We start from the raw sequence: 15,396 nt of genomic DNA, 5'->3' as shown, positions 1-15,396 counted from the left end.
CTGTTATAACAGGCAGTGCAATTAAATGGAAAAAACATTCTACTCCGCTGCAGTTTTACCAAAATATATTATTTCATACCTATTAAAAATTCAAAGAAATGGCAGAGTAATAGCATTTGTGTCATTGTAGGCTATTAGGGAACTATTTACCCTTTCAGACAGTAAGTCCCTGTGTAGCAATCTCAAGCAATATGGATCGTCTGCAAATTGAAAAATCTGACTTGTGGTGCCAAGGAAATATATAAGGAGATTATACTGTATGAAATTTAGCATAGTAAGAATTCCAAAATCCTCCTCAGAATTATTATTATTATTATGCACTCTGTTAATAATATATGTGGAACTTTGGAGCCATTTGACTTTACTCTGAACAGGAAAACAGAAATATTAGTCTTTCAACAAGGTGCTTTGCAGCAGAAGGCTTCACTGGTAGGTGGGAGTTCTGTAGGTACCAGTCTCTGCCAAAATACATACAAAGATTTTTATCCATAGATTTTATTTATTTATTTGAGATTTTTAGATCGATGCAGACTAATAGTAAATGAGTAGCTGCCAGAAGAATCAATTTGCAGGCAGCACCGAGGTGCAACTGACCGAGGGAGACAGGATAAGGCTGAGGATATAGATACTAGGGGGGAAAAATCTTCGTATTAAATCCCTCCACAATCTAGAGATTTTGTCTGCTTTCCTTATACATGGGCTACTTCCTAGTTGGCAAAGCTCCATATAATAATTTGGGTTTAGTTTTGTTTTAGAGGAAGATGATATATTCCATTCTATTTTGATTATATATGTATTCCATTCCAGTTTGATATATACTGCTGTTCATGAATTTGCTTTTTCAGGTCTTTGGAAGCTGTCTGGTTAGATCAGCAGCGATGGCAACACACGTAAGAAGTCAACTGAAAACTAATAGTGCATACGCTGACTCGTTAGTTGTTTGCAATTATTTCCGAAGTCTATATTGCAGTACTTTACAGAATCCAGAGGTTAAATCCTATTGCCTCTGATTGAACTTCTTGGCAATAAGTTTTTATTCATTGTCAGTCTTGCGTTTGTTTCTTAATGAAACTTGATGACTTCCTCTCTCACGAGAGAGAACTGAATTCTGTGTCTTTAGGGAACCCCCTAGGTCAGCATCTGTCTTTCTGCCTTAGAAATAAATTAAGAAAGCATAAATGGAAAAAGGCTATGTCTCCCAAAATTCAAGTCCACTAAATCTGGAAGGAACGTGCTGGTATTGATATCAACTCTTCCTTTTTGTGTGGTGTGGAGATGCCTTTGGATGCTTGAGATTATATCAAAAGAGTAAGGAAGCTGCTGGTAATATGACTTTGGGAATACAGCTGTAAGAAACCAGAAAGCAGATTAAGAGATGTAGAGTACAAAAAGTAAAGAGTCAGAGAAAGGCAATGAAGATCAATAGAGTAGCCTTTTATGTAGAGTAACTAACTAGGTTAGGATTTTTAGTGAAGGAAGAAGCAGCAGTGCATGTGATGGAACCTTCAAAATCATGGTGGTGTGGCAGGTGTTCTCTATATGGAACTGCGACATCTAATTAAGTTAGTAGGAGCCAAACAAAAAATAGGGGGTTCTTCTTTATGAAGTGGCTATGTAGTCTTAAATTTAACCTGGATTCAGGAAAGCATTGAACAAGGTAATGAATGCACAGAAATCCTATCTGCTGTCCCCTTGCGTAACGTGATTAGTGCCTGAGTATGTGCTGAGAAGCTTAATGCATGCTGTTGTCTTAGGCTTCCCTGGATATCCACTTACAGTTGGTCTAGGCTAGGTAGTTCCTTGGCTCACCCAGTAGGGTGCTTCAGCTGGCTGTGCAGCAAGCTATCTATCTTTACACAAGGTTCAAACTTCAAATAAATTAAAATAAATTGTACTTGTAGCTCTAGATACAGAAACATAATCTTTCCTCTTTAGGACTGAATCTTTACAGCTAAAAATATCACTCAGATCAGAGTGTACTTCCTATCTGTTACCCAGTGGAATAATATGCACTAGAGTTTGGCAGCCTCTGATGCCATTTACGCCTTATATTCTCATTGCCCACCTAAGCTTAATGCCATCATCTGTCGGGTGTCAGAACAGATACCCTGAATACATCTGTCATGAGACTACATCTCTAACCTGTGGTGTTAGATTAACTAATCATACAATAGTACACGATTGAAAGCATTTCAGTTTCTGAAGTTGAAAAACTTAACAGTAGTTGATTACAAGGGATCTTGAGTGCTAGATTCGTTTGTGGTCTCCAGAAGACAGTCTTCTTCTTTGTTCAGCAGCTAGATTGAGGCATGCTTCAAAACCTGAGGGTTTGGACAGTGTTGATGTTGTTTTTGATCTCTTGCTTTAGGCAGGCAAAACTTTGAGTTTTGAATGAAAATAGAAATGTTAATTAGGGAACGCAGCGTTAGACTAATGTGACTATTCCATATGTGTTTAGAGAAATATTTTATCTGGAGTTTTTACTGTCGTAAGTAAACCAGTTCATGTACATGTATGAAACGACAAGGAGATGACTGATATTCATTTTAATAAATGCTGAACATTTGTAGTAAGTTCCTGAAACTACCTGGGCTGCTGCTAATGATCTGCTGTCTAGAAACTACAGACTTATTACAGCAGGAGTTATTCCATAAAAGTGATTCATGTCACAGGATGCCATTTTGTAATTTTCTCCCATAGGCTTGGATTTCATCTCCAAGCTGTCCTGGCAGTATTTCACTTTTCCTGACAGATAGTTAATTTGAGAATCTCACAGCTGTACAAACAAATTTAAAGCATCAAGGCATGTGCAGTATGCACAGAGCCCCCATTTGCTTAGGCTTATTTTAGTAAGCCCGTTAATTACGACTTTAAAATAAACACGGAGAAATTGTGTTAATAGTTATCGCCATTTTAATAGGCAATGTATAACAGTTTGCCCACCAGCCTTGAAGTCATATATTTATACATATTTATGAATACTCTACATGAGATGATGTTTTCATGGCAAGTGAATGAGAAGACTTTGAAGTTGAGTCATTCCTTTTCTCTGAGTTTTCAGAGGTTAATCAGGTACATTTCAGCTTAAATCTCTCCTAAAAATACTTATGAATAATGAATCTACATCTAAAATTCAGCCTCATTTTCCAGAAACCTTGTTCTAGATTTGATTCTCCTCTATGAAAGAGGTAGACCTACAGAGGAAAAACAGATGAAAATATTTGAGTGTTTGAATACTTAATTCACATATGGATGTAACTTTTATTCTTCCTATGGAAGCTATGATTATCCTGGTTTAATGAAATTGAACTGGATGTATGTGGGGAAAAAAAGCTGTTGTGTAAAAAACACTAAATTTTGTCATCATGCACATGTGTACTTAAAACTACAGCAGTTTATTCACACACAATTCTTTTATTTGAATGGGCTTTATGTTTGCTCTACATAAGGCCACGAGCAATACAGTAAACGAGTAAATGTAGTATTCCTATGGAGGAGAATCTGGACTAACGCTTTAGGATTTAGCTCATTTGCCACACCAACAATCCCATACTAGTATTGTTCTAACTGTTTACAGGAACTAAAGATGTGTTTATTCTTGTTCTCTTTTCAATTGTTCCTTTGAATGAAGGTGATTATGTGAATGGAAAAATAATCAGAATTCTGGAGGTTGATGCGATGCAACAAATTCCTTCGTGTCTCTGAGGAATGCATTGGTCAGATTATCAAATCTTCAGTTTAGAAATGTGAAATTCTAATTTATTTTCATGTCGATGAATTATGTAAGTTAAATGACAAATCAATATGTCACTGCAACCCCCATCTATAAGTAATCTAAGAAGGTCGTTTAAGTCAAGGACAGGAGAGAGACTTATGCAATTGCTAGAAGGTTACATTCTTTTTGTTTACAGGACTTTTGCCAAATGTGTAATTTGTTTTTTCAGTATATTTTCTACCTATATTGATCAAATATCAAACTGAGTAGAGAACTAGGAATGTATTTTATAATTCCTTGAGCAGACTGTCTTGGCTGGTGGATGGGACAGATCGTGCATGGTGTAGTTCAAAGACTATTGGTTTAAGTTCCAGCTAAAGGAAAGGACCGCTATATTTTTGATTAGTTTTTGACAAAGTAATAATAAAAATTGAGCTCGTTATTGCAGGTTATAAAATGAATATTTAATCTCTTTGAGTTTCTCTACTGGAACTGTCAAAAACTGGGTGCACATGTAATCAGTTAAAATGCAAAGGAAAACAAAACAAATATATATGTTTATTTCTCCTCAAGAAGAAAAGGTTCTGCCCTAATGAAATCTTCCCCTCAGTGAATGATTAAGGTGGTCTGCGATGAAAATCAGTAAATTTATAGTTGCCTTTTATTAGATCTTCCTGAAATATGGTAATGCTTTCTGAACTTACTGCAACAAGGTGTTCTTAAGAGAGTGAACAGATTTCAAAACAGAATCAGGTATGTGCGCTCGCAATGGGAATGTCTGTAGGTACAGCAGGATTGCATCAGTGTTCTTTAAATTAGGAAAGGGAGTAAGTTTTCCATGAGTAAAGGTGTGTAATTCAAGTTAGAAAATACTGAGTTTTAACTTTGGGTGGTCTCTTCTATCTCTTTTTTAGAAGTGTCTTTCTTTGCATCATGTGTCTCATGCTTAGACCCTGGATGGCCAGACTGAAAATGTGGTCAAATCAATGTGTTAGTTTTATTTTTACTATAGGCTCCACTTTCTCAAAGTTATCTGTATGCTGTAGATGGATTCCCATCAAAAACAGTATTCTGTAAGCTTGGTGCCTTGAGCCTGTCTGTCCAGAGGAAAACTCAGCTACCACTTATCCATGTATGTGCATGCTACATGGCAGAGCAAAACACTGCGTTGCCCAAGCAGGTCTGGTCTGCCCATGGTCGTGTTCAGGTGATCTCTGTGAGCTGCAAATGTGACTCTCAAGCCAAGAAAGTGGTTAGGCTATGAACAGGTTTTCTGTGGTCTGTGGCAGCAATTTGCTTGTCTGCACTCTTGTGCTTTCTGGAGAAGCTATTTGTTTTGCAGCTAAAGGCTGCCGAGCCAATTTCTAATCACGCACAGTAGAGATATGGCCCTCAGTTTCTCAGGAGGATAAAAAAATATAGTACAGCATTACCTTTTTGCATATCAATCTTTATAGTGACATCCTAGTGTGGATGCAGGGGGAGAAGAGCAATCTTGTGAAAAGATACGCAAGTCCTAATCCATCTGGAAGGAATTATTTCCACAAGACTGGAAAGCCATTTGCTAGCGAATTCCTTGTACCTTTCTCAGACATGTCAATAGCTTGCTGAGTTCCTGCTCACACACACAACTGGATTGCTACCAGGTTTTCTGCAGATACTGTAAGACTGGCCTGCAGATGGTTATGTGAGTAAAACCCCATATGCCTCAGCAAGTCATTTTTACCACTTACGTGTTCCTGCCTACAGGAGGGTTGCATGATAGTATAGATTTCTAAAGAGATCAAAGTGGGAGATTACTGAACTAGTTGAGGATGTTCTGTGGCTGTCTCCTTAGCACCTTCTAGATGATAAGAGTTTAGCAGCTTGGAGCTTTATGCAGAATGTTGAGAGCAGTGCTACACAGTACTGGGAAAAGCACAGAAACATGATGCTTCTTGAAGGTCATCATTCCTACTGATGCTATATGTCACTTGGAAAGCATGGTTTCTTCCATCAATTTATTGTAGCAGAAGTCATTTAATCTCCATAGCAAGTGTCCTTGCTCTTTACAGTAAATCTGAGTTAGGATTCTCTTGCATATCTCTCCCTCCACTCCTACTTTACCTTGCAGAAATATTAAAATACTGTATTTTTGTTTGAATAGAATTTTACCATTGCTTCAGCCAGCATGGTGCAGATAGATATATTTTTCTAATATATAGTTATGATGATTTCTATTTAGAAATTATATTGTAGAATTGTCTGGAACAGAAGTGTAACATTGGGCAGTTGAGTGCACATTAGCATATATTTTTTCATTGCTGAGAAAAATCTAAATTAGATCAACTAGCTTTAGCTTAATTGTGCATTAGGTCAAACTTAGTATTAGCAGCTTGAAGGAAGCAATGAATGAGAACTGCATAGTTTGGTCCTTTTACCAACAGTGAGTCTTGAACTTAAAAAATGAGCCAAAATTTCTGAACTGATAATAGCAAATATACTGCCATACGTGATGACTGCAATGCAGGAGGAGAAAACATTAGTCATTTTCAAGGATAGAAACCAATGTATAAGTATCATAATTACATCTAATTCATTCATTTAAACAAACATATTCTCACTGGGGCTTGTGTAGGTAAATGGGCCTCAACTGCTTTAAGGATAAAGTAAAGCTTTTTAGAGACTGAGTTAAGTCTGGCTTGGAAATCTGGCTGTGCAGATTAACATTCCAACATGTTTTTCAAATCACGGATGCTTTTAAATTTTATGCCAGTGTAGAATTCCCAGGGCTCTAGCAGTTTCCTCCTGGTTTCTAATTGGAGAACTTGTAGAACATCAGTCTTTATCACAAAGGCAAAGATACAAGGACTTTGTCAGACTTACCTGCCGTGAACTACGTGTGAAAACATTCTTTCTGAATGTTTTCAGCATCTGTGTAAAAATTGCATCTTTGTTACACATCTGGAAATAGGAGAAATGAGCGCATAATACATCTGAGGGGAAAAACTATCTGTCTTCATTTAGACTGTGTAGATCTTTATCACAGTCTTCCTTGATGCTTGGCTCATGTTAGCTAAAGCACCATTTGGAACTAATCATTATAAAGGGCTGGGAACCATCCACAGACTCCACCTCACGCTTCAAAAGATAGCGAAGTGTGAGATTGATCATCGGGAGAAGCGCTATAGGAAAAGGAAGACTAATGTGCATGACTATAACATGGCAGTACACTCAGAATTATAACAATTACATCTATGAATTTGAATGTCTGCCTGTGTTTGTTATTCAGGCTGCCAATGTAAATTTAGCCTCTATAATTCTGCAGATCAAAGGAATGTGTTGGTTGCTTGAATGTTCCTTGTGAACGCATGGAAGCATCTTTTGATATGAAATGTTGAGGCCTAAACCTTATTTTGATAGACTTGTTTTATTCATACTGAAATTGCGTAAGCGTAGTCGTTGCCTTAGCTTGGATTCTTCTGGAGTGATTAAGAGGAAAAATTAGTTTTGAAATTTTTGAGACTAAAATAAGTTGTTTTTGCCAAAATTTATTTCTCATGTTTGAAAGAATCATCTCACTTTCAAGAATATTGATCTTCCTGAAAGGCATGTTAAGGCATGTGAAGAACAAACAGGTGATCTGAGACAGCCAGCATGACTTCACCAAGGGAAGGTCCTGCCAGACCAATCTGGTGGCCTTCTGCAATGGAGTGACAGCATTGGTGGACAAAGGGGAAGGCAGCTGATGTCATCTACCTGGATTTCTGTAAGGTCTCTGACATGATCTCCAGCCACATCCTTATCTCTACGTTGGAGAGATCTGGATTTGAAGGGTAGACTATTTAGTGGATAAGGAATTAATTGGAAGGTCACAGCCAGAGGGTTGTTGTTAATGGATCTATGTCCGAGTGGAAACTGGTAAAGAGCAGTGTCCCCCATGGGGTCTGTTTTGAGTCCAGTACTCTTTAATATCTTTTTCAGTGACACAGATGATGGGATTGAGTGCATCCTCAGCAAGTTTGCTGATGACACCAAGCTGAGTGTTACTATTGATAAAGTAGAAGGAAGGGATGCCATCCAGAGGAACCTTGATAAACTTGAAAGGTGGACCTTTGAGAAACCAATGAGGTTTAACAAATCAAAGTGCAAACTTAACATGAGCCAGCAGTGTGTGCTTGTGGCCCCTAAGGCCAGTGGTATCTTGGGTTCCATCAGAAGAGGGGTGAGGAGTTGGGTGTGGGAGGTGATTGTCCCCCTCTATTCTGCCCTTTTGAGGCCTCATCTGGAGTACTGCATCCAAGTCCAGGGACCCCAATGCAGGGAAGATATGGAGCTTTTGTAGTGGGTTCAGAGGAGGGCCATGAAGATGATCCAAGGGCTGGAACACCTCTCCTATGAAGACAGAAGGCTGAAGGAACTGTGTTTGTTCAGCCTGGAAAAGAGAAAGCTACAGGGAGCCTCACTGTCGCCTTCCAGTTATTTATTTAAAGGGAGTTGATAAACATGAGGGAAATAAACTTTTTGCATGGGTAGTTGGTGATAGGACAAGGAGAATGGTTTTAAACTAAGGAAAGGAGAGTTAGATTAGATGTTAGCAGAAATATTTTACTGAGAAAGTGAGGAGGTGCTGGATCAGGTTGCCCAGAGAGGTTATGGATTCCCCATTTTTGGAGGTGTTTAAGGCTAGGTTGGATGGGGAATTTTAAAAATCCCAATCTATACATAAATTCTGAAAACCAAAGGTCTAAGAGTAGTACCCAGAACACTTATTGAATGAGAATGAACTCCCAGTTGTAAGGCATTGACATGATATGTCTTAATTATTCTCCTTTTTATTTACAGAATTCTAATAAACTTTTTCTTTATTTAGATAGTAATCTTTCTCTTTAGAATTTATTGTGTGGCATTTAAAAGCACCTTTAGCACATTGGAATTTTCAGAACATAGATTAATGCAAGTAATGTTTTTAATATATTCTTGCATTTTGTAAACCACTTCTAAAATGTCTTTGAAAGATGAACAAGAAATGTGACTTTGTCACAAGATTCAAATTATTTAACTAAATGTAAAGGTGTGCAGTTGAGGCTGGGTTTAAGTTAGATTAGTTTTTCCACAATTACTTATTAAACCCAATGTAAGGGAAATGGTTGATCACAGCCTGAACCTCTGATTAACCAGCTGAAGCAAGTGTTGGGTCAGCTGTTGGAGCACAGGTGAAGGTAATTCAGCTGTGCTCCCAGAAGGAGTGGAGCTTGACTCCACCTCTCCCAGATCCCATTTAAGGGCTGACCACCACTAAGGAGGCATCTCTTTTTGGAGATCACTCCTTTGGGAAGTTTTTGGTAAGCCTCGACACTGGTGAGTACCCTTTCTTGGCTGAAGGCCTCATAGTTGGTGAGTCCTTTTCTTTAGATATCCTCTGGCTTCTATTTCCAACTGTATTTGTATTATTCCAACTGTACAATTTACTTGTATTATTTCAACTGTGCAATGCTATATTTGTATTATTTCCACTGTATACCCATCTTTTTGAGATGATATCTAGGGTTTTTATCTGCTGCTGAATGACCAGTGAGCTCTGTCCTGAACAGAACCCTTGGAAGAAAGCTGTAAACAAACTGTTAGCTTTTAAATGCATTTTATTGTTAAATTAAGCTTACTCTACATATACACTTCTGTCTTAAGTAGTGTAGCAGAAATGGTAAATTATGGCTTGTTTAAGTGTATGGTGGGAAGGCAGGACCAACCCAGGGGAGCACATATGTAGCTGAATGACCTGGCTAGAACCAGGATCTGCCACTTCCCACAACTCATTTAAGGGCTGGCAGTGCAGGCAAGGATGTTTTGTTGGAGATTCCTGCCTGCTGGAGGTGTATTGAAGGTAAGCAGTTTTTCTTCCATTGTTTTCGTATCTGTGGCTGCTGTGTTTTGGCTTGGTCTTGTTTGGTTTAGCCTAGGATTGTGCCACCCCACTACTATTGCTGTACTCTGCATCACATATTAGCATTACAAGTAGTTAAGACTAGTGCTACTTGGAAGTAATGAGAGAATATATTGAACTGATACCATGGCTAAGGCTGCACCCTTAAGTCTGTATTTATTTTAACATTGTACTCTCTAACTTTATATAAAACCACAATTATGTGATCCGTTTCTGTTTTCACACCATAAATCTGTTGGGCATTCCAGAGATATCTCTATTACTTCATTAAAATCTAGGAAGTTGGTAATGAGTCATTTTTGGCTTTTGATGATCCCTGCAGTGACTGCATAGGGTAAAAGTCTGGTTACCATATGATCTTAAACTTGGAATTCAACCTGCTACTTCATTAAAATGGCATCTTACTGCAGCACTTAGGATGATGATGCAAAGGCTACCTGTCACTGAAAGACACTCGATGTTTAACCAATTATTACATTAGCTGCTTAGAGGTACTGCCTTTGTTGCAGTTGGGGAGGTTTTATTTTCTAACTCCACGTATGTATTTTCATAGTCAGAGTTATCTGTATCCATTTTGTTTATTTAGTACATTGTTTTGACTGAAGAAGTTCTCTGCCATAGTAAATGGAGTAGGGAGGGGGGAAAGGGGGCACTTGAGGTGTGTGAGTGATTGTTTTTTGTTGCAGGAATTAGTTTAATTTATTCATTGTTCTGTTCATGCTTGCCTGTGCTTCATTGCTTTGTGCTAAGTCTGCAGTGCAGTGTAAGGTAAAATTCCTTTGCTAAACTTAGAGAATGGGATACCTCTTCTGTGAATTATAAATGGAGTCTGATGTCTTTCAAGATTGATTTTCTGAAGAATTAAGAATAACAGGAGGGACCTTTAAAGGCTCCTTCCAACTCTGAGGTTTCTATGATTCTAAAGCAATTGAATTAATGCATCCGGTTAGATGTATCCTCATTCTGCAATGAAGTGAACAGCAGTAAGGGTTTGTCAGAGTAGGTTTGTCTAGCTGTGAGCTTTGGTTGATTTATGTTGAACAAATCAATAAAGGGCAAGTACAAAAATCATTCACGGAGAAGGTAATGGCAGGACTTCTGTTTTTGTATTTCATAGTCTAAGAGCAAATACAGGGGAAGGAGGGCTTCTATAAGACTAACAGGTGAAAATGGCAGCAGAATTTAAGAAGTAGAAGAGTACGTCAGTAGCTACTATTAAAGGCAAATTTATAGGAAGTTATGAGACAGATACATGTTATATCTCACTTATGTAATTTTCACTATTAACTAATACTTGTGTAATAATAGTAAGTTGGTACCACGTACATGCTGATGCATTCAGATACTTCACTCTCAACAGGGTATTGTCTCCAGGCTTGTTTTGCTTACTGTTGGTCATTAGGTGATAAGAGTTATTTTTTTTCCTATGAGCGGCTATCTAGACCTCTTTCATAGCAAACAGAACTGCTAATCTTTTTCCTTGTGAAAACCCAAGTGAGAGTGGCAGTTCAGAAAAGCTGTGCAATCCCTTAACCAGAGAGGCTGGGATATGGTTAGGAATTTAAAAAATGTTACTCAAATATGCTTTAAAAAATGGGTTTTTCCTCGTTTTTTTGGAAATACAGTTGAAAAATACCTTTTTCCATGTAATTTCAGAGTATTGGTGTGAGAGAGTCCCTTTTGGATTTAGTAGAGAACCTGACAGCATTTTTCCAGGATTGCATCATATGTTTCACTCACACTTTCACATCCTGCATTAAACCACATGCACACACATCAACAAGACAAGACTGTAGAAGGAGGGTAACTGGGGAACTGTTTTCGTGATATTTGATAGGAGCAATTGCAGCCACTGCTGTTTCAAAGCAACTGTGGTTATACTATACTATGTCAACAAAAGTCAGTTGTGCCATATGGAAATATAATTACTTCAGAATGATCTGTTAGAAAGCACTTGCAAGATATTCAGGCCGTTTGTACAAAACAGTAAAGAATACTCAAGTATGAAAGCTTTCTTAAATAAGAGCTTTCATGCATTGAAAAATTATGTTGACAGTTTTGGAATTATTAAAAAGAAAAAAACAACTAGGCTTCTATTTAAAAGGTGGTAGGGAGATTTATTAGGTGATAAGAAAATACACGTATTTCCCTGTGATTTCTGTGACCAACTTGGCCATGCCCTTGTTGAACAGAAGGGACGTTTTGCTGTTCTCTTCAACTTCTAGCATTGTGGGAAATGGGATGGCATACAGAATGCTGTATGTTAGTGAGGTTATGCGGTGCTGGGGATATTGGTCTTTGTTATTATTGTTCCATATAATGACTGCAAGGTGATGATTTTTTTCTTCAGTGACGTAAGGTTTTCCCTTTCTGCAGCCAGTATGTGTCTTGTTTTTACTTTTGAGTTTATTAGAAGACCTGTTAGATATGTCTGTTACTCCAAAAGTAGAGAATATTGTGGTTTTGTTAGGTAAGTATGATAAATATGTGTCTAGATTCTCTTCTTAATGGCTGTCAGTAGCTTTAACTGGAAAAACATTATATATATATATATATATAAAAGGCTTTGAATTCTTTTAATTGTATAGGAACTGCTATTAGGTCCATGGATGTCTAAACTTCACAGCGATACTAGGTGTGTTGATGGCCTTAAAGGTCTGTCTTGCTAAAGTATAGATGTCTTATTTATGTAAATGAGGTTTTACATAGTTTATTTACTGACTATAAGTGCATAAACCACTTATTTTGAAGAGCTATTATAGAAATGCATTCAGTATGCAGTCATTGTGACCAACCTATATCTGCAGATGTAAAATATTTAGAACCAAATTTCTTCCTACGTTGTTAATAATGGAGAGAAACAGTGACCCAGGGGATGCCTTCCTACCAGGCATTACAAAGCTTTCCCAACAGCCCCCAGTAAGAACAGCAGCAGCATCTTGGCTATCTCCTTGGCCCTTGCTATCCTTGTGCTACTGAGGGCAGCCCCTGGTCCCAGGCCAGCACTGCTTGCTGACTCTTGTCCTGTATGTTCTGGTCTAAGTAAGGCAGGTTGCCTGTGCCTACAGTGGGAGGAAATCTCCTGTGATTGCTAGCTGGCACCCACCATCCCCTTAGCTTAATAGCTGCTTGTTTTTGTGTTTTTTGCCCTTCCTCCTAGTTCAGATTTCCTGAAATAATATGAAGGCTTTACCACAGATTTCCAGAACACCTCTAACATGACCGGAAAGAATAAGGATTGTTTCTAGGGTGACGTGTCAGGATAAAGTCAATAAAATAACAGAAAACAGAGCTGTTACTGGAGTGGAAGGAAACAAACCTGCTATGATTTCACCCGTAGCATCCACCTGAGCTGTTCCTGGACTCAGGATCAGTTTTTGCCTTGGAGAAGACTAGCTAGTATTCTACAAAGAAGAGCATCAAGTAACTCTCAATGCCTTGTGGAAAATCCAGCAATGGAAACCAAGGGGTTGAGTTGGGAGGCAGCAATATTTGACAACGAAAGTACATTTATAAAGGAAAACTCAATGTGGCTTTGTCTTCTTTCCGTGTTCTCTTGAAGTAGCTAATACACAAGTCTGCAAGTGCCAGGAACGCTGGAAATAGTTTTTATCATTTTGTTCCTGTCCCAGTGCTGTTAATCTCTTATGCGGTCATCCAGGATGTGAGTTTTAAATTGGATGTAGCCATTCAAAAATTCCACAGCCCGTGGATTCGACAGGTATAGTCTGTTTGATATCTGTACATTGACCTGTTTCCTCAGACAGTTCAGTGTTCGCATATCACAACACAAAGACTCAGTGGTCCAAATGTAGGAGTTGTATTAAAAGAGTTTCCTTGTTGGATATTGTTGGTTTTTTTAACTATCACATAAAATTAATCAGTTGTGTGTATGTGTCCTGCAATTATGTTGCTGTTGTACCTCTAACATAATTTCTCTACTCTTTCTAAGGACTAAGTCTTTAAGTACTGTTATGGGTAAAATAGCAGCTGCTTTTATAAAGGGAAGCTTACTCCTGTGCTCCTCTTCTTTCCCTGTATTTCCAGGAATTATTCTGGAAGTTTAAACACCAAAATAAGGATGTAGATCCAGGAACTAACAGACACACATCTTCAGTCTCCTACCTTCTTTGCTCACTTGTCATTGAGTAACTACTGACCCCAAAACAGAAATTTTTCATAAATCAGTCATAATAGAAAAGCAACACATGAAAATCAGCATGGAGCTGAATTCCTCTGTGATTTAAAATGTCTGAAGTTACATAGTGATAATATATCATTCGTTCTTCTGAAATGAGAGATAACTGTTTTTCATTTTTGGAGTAGCCTTAAATGAGAACTAGGTGCTGAATTCTTGGCGTGTGCCTCAGTAAAGGTACCAAAGCAAGTAACAAGTCTGCTGTGATAATTACTCTTGCTTAGGAATTATGTGTTATGGTAATAGTAACTCCTCTGATATCTGGGCTATCAAGATAACTGGTGCAGTGAGAGACTGAATTAGACCTTGATCTTGTAGCAATTAAACTACATTTCGGTGTTGTATAAATGGGGCTTCGTATAGAGTTTGGAGTTGGTACCATTTCTTTCATATTTATGATCTTTTGTCCTTGAGACTGAAAATTTTATACCATTATCAAGCTAGAGGAAGATTGTCAAAGCTCTTCTAATGCGGGAGATCTTGAGCTAGATCAAGTTTGCCTTAGTTTTAGGAACATTGAGAAAATTATTCAAATCTTTATAACATTATGCTCCTGTTTTATTGTAATTCAGTGAACTGTTCCAAACATTAAATACCAGCGTTGTTGCTAATACTCTTTATTTAAGAAAAAATGTAACAGGGTTGCTATTAGCAATTCAGTTCTAAACTGTGCATCACGTGTCCGGTCACAGCATTTTTGAAGTATCTCTGCATTTGACAGCTTTGTGTTATGGAGCTCACTTCTTGTTTGCTTGGAATTCTTAAAAGTACAAGGAAATGTGTTGGTAGCATATTAATTAAGTATTATGAAATCAATACCTGTTACCTAATCAAATACTTTTGTTTTTTTTCAGACCTTGCCAGTACGGAAGATTCCGTGCAAAGCCAATGCACCTTCAGGGTCTTTTTTTGCACGAGACAACACAGCAAATTTCTTGTCCTGGTGCAGAGACGTAGGGGTGGATGATACGTGCCTGTTTGAATCGGAGGGTTTGGGTATGTATGTATTTATATAGTAGTTAGTAAAGCGCTTGTTGCTTGTATTTAACTTTAAAAGAGAGAATGGCTTTTCTGATATTTGGAGTCAGAATATCTTACCAAATGAAGTATCCATCAAGTTAAGATTCAGTTCTAAGAGGGCCTTAAGTAAAACACAAATCTTCCCATGTTTTCTTGCATACACACCCACTTTTCCAATCACAGAATGTTATTCCTTTGTTCAGTGAATACAGAAGTACTTTCCTTTTTTAGGAGAGTAGGATACATGTGCATTCTCAGTTCTTGTTACAGATATCTAGCTGATAGAGCAGATTCTTGGTGTGTTGCTCAGGAGGCAAGAAAATAGTGTTTTGTTCTCTGTGTCCCATGTTGACCTTCTTCCCAGCTGATTCTGTTGTACAGCTCAGGACAGAAGTTAGCTAGCACTAGTGCTTCTGGGAGCTCCATCAGAAGAACTGAACTGTTTAGGAAATCATTCTTAGGAATGATGAATGATCGTTCTTAGCACATTTAGAACTCTTTCTCCAAGATTTAGTTTCAGATATGTTATGAAACGAACAG

The 15,396-nt window shown here is 37.9% G+C and overlaps 1 protein-coding gene across 3 annotated transcripts in view; it reads left to right on the top strand.

Moving 5' to 3' along the window:
* Nucleotides 1-15,396, top strand: part of GAS2 (growth arrest specific 2) — a 79,647-nt gene that overhangs the window by 18,250 nt on the left and 46,001 nt on the right. For all 3 annotated transcript variants that reach the window (XM_072339239.1, XM_072339238.1, XM_072339241.1), the window contains exon 4: nt 14,691-14,832. In XM_072339239.1, coding sequence (XP_072195340.1) covers nt 14,691-14,832 — 142 coding nt within the window. The remainder of the gene's footprint in view (nt 1-14,690; nt 14,833-15,396) is intronic.

The sequence above is a fragment of the Excalfactoria chinensis genome, chromosome 5, assembly GCF_039878825.1.
Source record: "Excalfactoria chinensis isolate bCotChi1 chromosome 5, bCotChi1.hap2, whole genome shotgun sequence".
NCBI lineage: Eukaryota > Metazoa > Chordata > Aves > Galliformes > Phasianidae > Excalfactoria > Excalfactoria chinensis.
This window is presented reverse-complemented; position numbering and strand designations above follow the sequence as displayed.